The 6,000-nt window shown below is 39.2% G+C and overlaps 1 protein-coding gene across 3 annotated transcripts in view; it reads right to left on the bottom strand.

Annotated features, from left to right (window-relative positions):
- Positions 1-4,930, bottom strand: part of LOC111162209 (nuclear export mediator factor) — a 51,147-nt gene extending 46,217 nt beyond the window's left edge. For 2 of the 3 annotated variants that reach the window (XM_022526443.1, XM_022526452.1), the window contains exons 1-4: positions 4,795-4,930; positions 3,896-3,964; positions 3,652-3,754; positions 672-797 (exon numbers count right to left, since the gene is read on the bottom strand). In XM_022526443.1, the coding sequence (XP_022382151.1) occupies positions 672-797; positions 3,652-3,754; positions 3,896-3,964; positions 4,795-4,853 (357 nt within the window). In that variant the 5' untranslated portion in view covers positions 4,854-4,930. The remainder of the gene's footprint in view (positions 1-671; positions 798-3,651; positions 3,755-3,895; positions 3,965-4,794) is intronic. The other variant, XM_022526461.1, reaches the window with a different exon arrangement.
- Positions 4,931-6,000: the final 1,070 nt, after the last annotated feature.

Genomic DNA, 6,000 nt, shown 5'->3' on the forward strand with positions numbered 1-6,000 from the left:
TTTTAAAACATAAAAGCCATTCTTAAGCTCACGAGCTTTATAAAAAGGGGATACAGGCAGTTTAACAACTCCTGTTTAAGAGTATCTGATATGTCCTCTCAACCAAGGTTCTGAAACTGACCTCATTGTCGAAGGCCCAATATAATGACAAAATTACAGAGACAGAACAGATTGGTAGTTGTCAGGAGGTAGGGATGGTGGGAGGAAGTAGGGTGGGTGGATATTACCATAAAGGGGTATCACCAAGATCTCTGTGGTAATGGAAAATTCTGTATCTTGACTACAGTGGTGGTTACATGTATCTACAAAGGTGGTAAAATACACAGAACTAGATGCACACTAGTCCTGATTTTGATACTGTATTCTAATTATGTAAAATGTAGCAACTGAGGGACACTGACATATCTTTGCAACTTTCTGTGAATCATAGTCATTTCCAAACAAAAAAGTTTTTTAAAAAATTTTTAAAAGATGGTATCATACAAATTTTAATTGACCACTACCTGAGACCACATACAAAAATCAACTTCAGATGGGCTACAGTTGCAGTTGCCTGTAAGGGAAGGGGCAGAAGATTCCCTGACCATGTTTTACAGTACAATAGCATTGCACAAATAAGTAACAATATAATGATCAATTACCCTTGCTATCATTACCCAAATTTAACTTACCCTATCATAGAGCTCAATGATTAAGTGATAAGCAGCTTCATCACTTCCAAATTGAAAGTCTACAATTCTATCCACACCAAGTTGTTTTGCACTGACCAAACGCCGACTCTTCAAATGTTTTCGACACTAGTGAAAAACAGAAGAAAAAGTCATTTATACAGAAGTCAATTTCTAATCGTTTGATACTGGTTTGTAAGTAAGTTTCCTCTTTTCATTACCGTCAGTAATAACATTTAAAAAGTAGTAAACAAAAGTTTGCAGATGATAATCTAAGGAAAAATATTTTATTTCAGACGACCCCACTAACTCTGAAGCAGTATTTTATACTTTTTTAAGAAGACAATGACAGACCTACAGAGAAATTTATTTTTTTCTTTATACCACTGTTAAATCCCTTTTTCTTACCCTGATGTCCTCACTCAAAACTATAACCTTTTAAGCCCCTTTCTAGTCCCATCTTTTAAGTATCCCCAATTTCCTTTGTGTTCAAAATTAATTAGTGGTTTCCACTAATCTTCTACTTCAAATACAAATTCTGAACCATGAGCTTATTGGTATTATATAAGTTAGTCCTCTACATACAACCAATTACCTTCTATTCCCAAAAATTTATTAATCCAACCCAGACAGATTTTTTCTGGTACCGTCTCCAAAGGTTTTGATCAACTTAGCTCAAATCCAAATGTATTAACTCCCATTCCTTATCAAATCCCATTCTTCCTATCCCTAAGTCATGATGTTCTTTTCTTATTAGCAATTAAAATAAAATTAACATTTTTAAACCCAAACACAAATTACCTGGTAAGCACCTATTGCTTTAGATTTTATGTACCATCCTTTAGTACAAATATTTAAGTATAATACAGACCAGAAATAAGACTACTCTGTAGTGCCCCCCAAAATTTTCCAATTGTTTCTAATTCTTGAATTAGAAGGACCCCTTAGTCAAGACCAGTAAGATAGAATGCTTTCAAGACTTAAATTCAAGACAAATTTTACAGAGACGTTAATATAAAGTCACCTTAAAAAAAAAAAATCAAAAGAAAGAAATATATAATCAATTTTAGAATGCCAACTCTTTGATAACCAAGACTTCTTCCCCAGACTTGATAGTTCAAATTGACTAAAATTCTCATTTTATGTACTAATATATTCAGGCAGATGTAATAAGACTTTTCAAACTTCTAACAATCTCGCCTTCCTATATTCAATAGTTCTGACTTACGAGTGGTCTATAATGATTTTGATTTAAACAGTGACCTACATATAGGGCTATTTTTAAATCCCCAGGGGAAAATCACAATCCTTCCAGAGTCCCCCAGTAGTATTTTTATTCAAGAAAAATAAAGTCAAAATGGAGATAAAAGGCATTCTTGAAAGGAACAGAAAACCACACCATGGAATGGAGAAAAGGGAAGATTATTTATCATGAGTATAGATGGGCATATGGTACATATGTAGTGCTTATTTTATTTCCCTATTAGCAGCTTGATGAAAACAACTCTCGGTGCCACAAAGCATTAACTGGCATCCCCAAATACGAGAATGAGGAACAATCACTGTGATTTACCACAAACTGAGCATGACTATGCCATACAACAGTAGCATTAGTTAAATTATTTGTAACATGCTTAACACTGTCTGCTCCACCTAACTCATAAAATTCTAACTCTTTTTAGAGTATTTGGCTTCCTATTGGTATAGCCTAATTTGGGGATTTTCCCACAATCCCAGTATCATGTATCTTATCATCTGTTACATCATCTTTAAAACTAAAGTAACTGTTCTTCATATCCACTGATATATTAAACAACTTAAAATATACATTATTCATTTACTTTGAAAAATGCTATACAAATACCAAGAGCCACCATTAGGGATAATTCCCAAAAAAACCATTTAGGGTTACTATTAAGTATATTAAACTTTTAAGTTTTGATAATTTTGTGACAGGCCTTGTGATTTGGGAAACACTTACCTAACTTGTAATCCAAAACAGATTCTAAGTTGCTGGGGATAAGATTCTTCTCTGTAAAGCCTCTAATGAAATAACACAATGCCAAAACAAATAAATTTCTGAAGGAAAGTGAGGAGGAGAGGAAGAAGGAAATTAATACATATGGAGCCCTAATATGTGTCAGGCATTGTGTTAGGTGCTTTACATGTTACTTCAATTAATCCTCACCAATAATCCCATGAGGGAGGTATTATCCACATTTTACATTTAAAGAAACTAAGTTTCAAGAGGTTAAGTACCTTTTCTGGGTTATAAAATTATTTAGCGGCAAAATCATTGACTCTAAGTTAGGTATATTTGATTCTAATGTCCTTCCTCTGTACCACATAATCTTTCAGTATATCTGTTATGTCAACAAATGGATAGGTAACATGTCCACAAATGCAGAATCTCAATTTTAATAAAAAAACAAAAGCAAAGAGAAAAGTGAAAAGTAAAAAGATATGATTGGTAACATACTAATGTCATTGAGTATTCCAACAAAATACAGATTGGTAGCTCAAAAGTGAGCCGCAGAAAACTAGGAAAGGGGAGGTAAGGCATATCATAGAAAGCCAAGAATTAGAGGATATAGATAGGATATGAGTTCAGAAATTAGGGAATCACAAAAAGATGAAAAACTGATGAAAAGGAGGCTTTAGAAAAGTTAACCCTGGTCTGACACAACTGTTTTCATAGCAAGAAGTAGACTGTAATTAAGGGACTTTAAGGGAATGTTATGAAAGCTCAAATTAGAATAGTGACTGTGGGAACAGAAAGATTTGGACCACAATGGGGTGCGAAGAGTAAGAGGAAAAAGTCAATAAACAGCTACTTTGTTTATCCCAGTTATCTATCAACTACTCTACTCTATCTCTACTTTATTCACAATAGTAAAGGAAAACCAAAAGTTTTAAAACTTAAATCGTTAGTGACCAATCTCAGGGCCTTATAATTTAGCTTCAAGTATAACGTAAAATTTACCTTCATGGCAAAACTAGATGGCATCATATTCTTAGGCCACTCAAATTCTGTTGTGTGAATTCGTATGCCAGATTCAAGTAAAAGTGTAGCTTTGAAGTCTGGTCTGTAGAAGAAAAAAGTTAAATTTCTCTTTAGGGCATTTGTCAATGTTAACTCAGTAAAAAAGACTAAAAGTGCAAGTAAAAAAATTAATAATCTCATATTTAATTACCAAAGATAAAACAAGCCAGTAAAATGCTCTTACTTTTGAAGACGAATAAGATAGGTCTTATTATCCACATCATAAACATTGTTTACTCTCATTCCTATTAAGCTGCAAAGAGAAAGGAAACATGTTACAACATTTGAAATATAGAACTTCACAGAAATTAAAGCGGAAGGCAGAAGCAGAACCTTGGAAAGAGAGGATCTTCAACTCTAAGGATATGGAGTCAACCAGGGAGCAGAGTCTGAAGGTCCCAGGCATTCAGTCCAAAACTTAACCGTAACTTTTTATGAACAAAAGTGGTATGCCAGCCCTAAGAAAACTAGGCAATGCCCTGCGTCCTTGAAATGACCCAATATTTTAAAGGAAATATAGTACAATCTAATCCACTTTATTACAAAACAAAAAAAAAAAAAGGTAAATGAAACCCTGGAAAAATGACAAAACTCACACAGCTGAATAGAAACCAGACTAGAATCTGTTACTTGCAGCTAGGACGCCGACATTCCCTCTTCTAGGAATAAGGAGAAGCGTCTAATCAGGCCTCCACTCTGGAGACCCCTGGGGCAAAAGACTCCTGGGGCATTCTGGCTTTCAGGTGACTCTTGTTTTACTTAACGTTTGCTGCCAGACCGGGGAAACTGAGGCCAACAAGGCGAGAGCTCGGCGAGGGCCCCGCCAAAGCCTGACACAAGACCTGGTGAGACAAGCAACCCGTGAGAGTGGGGTGTGGGGCATGCGGATGCTGGGGTCCCCCCGGTGTCCCGAAGGCCACGGGAAAGATGTCACGCGCTCGCCCACCCAGGCCTAGCCAAGTCCGCAGAAGTCAGCACTAAAGGATTAAGGGGGAACATCAGACTGGTCTTTCTTCCACGTTGGAGCACTGGCCTCTGCCTTCTGCATTCCTTGCACGAGCCTGGTCACCTATCGCCCAGTACCTGGCATTCAGCTCCGCGAGTATCGCGCGGAGATCAACGGTGCTAAAGCGAGTCTTCATGGCGAGGTCTGAGGGTCGCTACCGCAGTTTTCTCCACTGACTGCCTGACTCAACGCCGCTACTCTTATGCGCAGGCGCACTCGGCCGAAATCTACGGCCACGCAGAAGACCCAATATTCCTTGAAGCGAAGGTGTCTGCGTCACTTCTCCGAAGATTTGGGTTATCGAATCGCCATCAGCTGGCTTTTCGTTATACCGAAACAATTCGAAATAAATCCAAACTATTCTCTTGAAACTGCACTTCTTCCTGGAAAGCTGACGGACTAGTTCGGCTACCTTTCTCCCTTCTGTTTCGGGACTCAAGCGAGTCTCCCTAGTGACCCCTGCTGGTGGTAGAAATTTATGAGGAGCGTACTGGGAGGATTTCCCCTAGATGGGCGGTAGGGTTCGGTATGTCGGAGCAACAGCCCCTTTCCATTCGGTTACCTAGACCAGTAGAATTTTGAAAATGTAACGAAGCGGAACGGTTTCATTCGCCTTACAATTACCCTCAATGAAAAGGTGAAGCAACGTTCAAAAAGGAGTTCCTATTTTAATGGGCTCTGCTCTCTGGAGTATTTTGAGATGAATTGTGGGGTTCTCACTTAACCTAGGTCTTGGCATCCCCTTGCCTCAGCGTAGTATCTGGTATGCAATACCAACTCCATACACGCTAGGCAACCTGAGTATTCAGGTATTTCGCTAGATAATAAGACAGAATAAGAGATCACCCCGCTATGGCGGATTCACAGGGTAGTAGGAAAACCGTAAGAAAATGTAAGAAACCACTGTTCGCTGTGCTCGGTAGATACATGAGAAGAAAGGATACTCTTTAAGGTGAGAACTCAAAAGAGACGGGGTCTCGCTATGTTGCCCAGGCTGGAGTGCAGTGGCTATTCACAGGCGCGATCCCACTACTGATCAGCACGGGAGTTTTGACCTGCTCCGTTTCCGACCTGGGCCGGTTCACCCCTCCTTAGGCAACCTGGTGGTCCCCCGCTCCCGGAAGGTCACCATATTGATGCCGAACTTAGTGCGGACACCCGATCGGCATAGCGCACTACAGCCCAGAACTCCTGGGCTCAAGCGATCCTCCTGCCTCAGCCTCCCGAGTAGCTGGGACTACAGGCGCGCGCCACCGCGTCCGGCGAGGATCCTGGGCTTGGGA

This window comes from Enhydra lutris, unplaced genomic scaffold (genome assembly GCF_002288905.1).
Source record: "Enhydra lutris kenyoni isolate GAN:26980312 unplaced genomic scaffold, ASM228890v2 scaffoldscaffold4, whole genome shotgun sequence".
Lineage (NCBI taxonomy): Eukaryota > Metazoa > Chordata > Mammalia > Carnivora > Mustelidae > Enhydra > Enhydra lutris.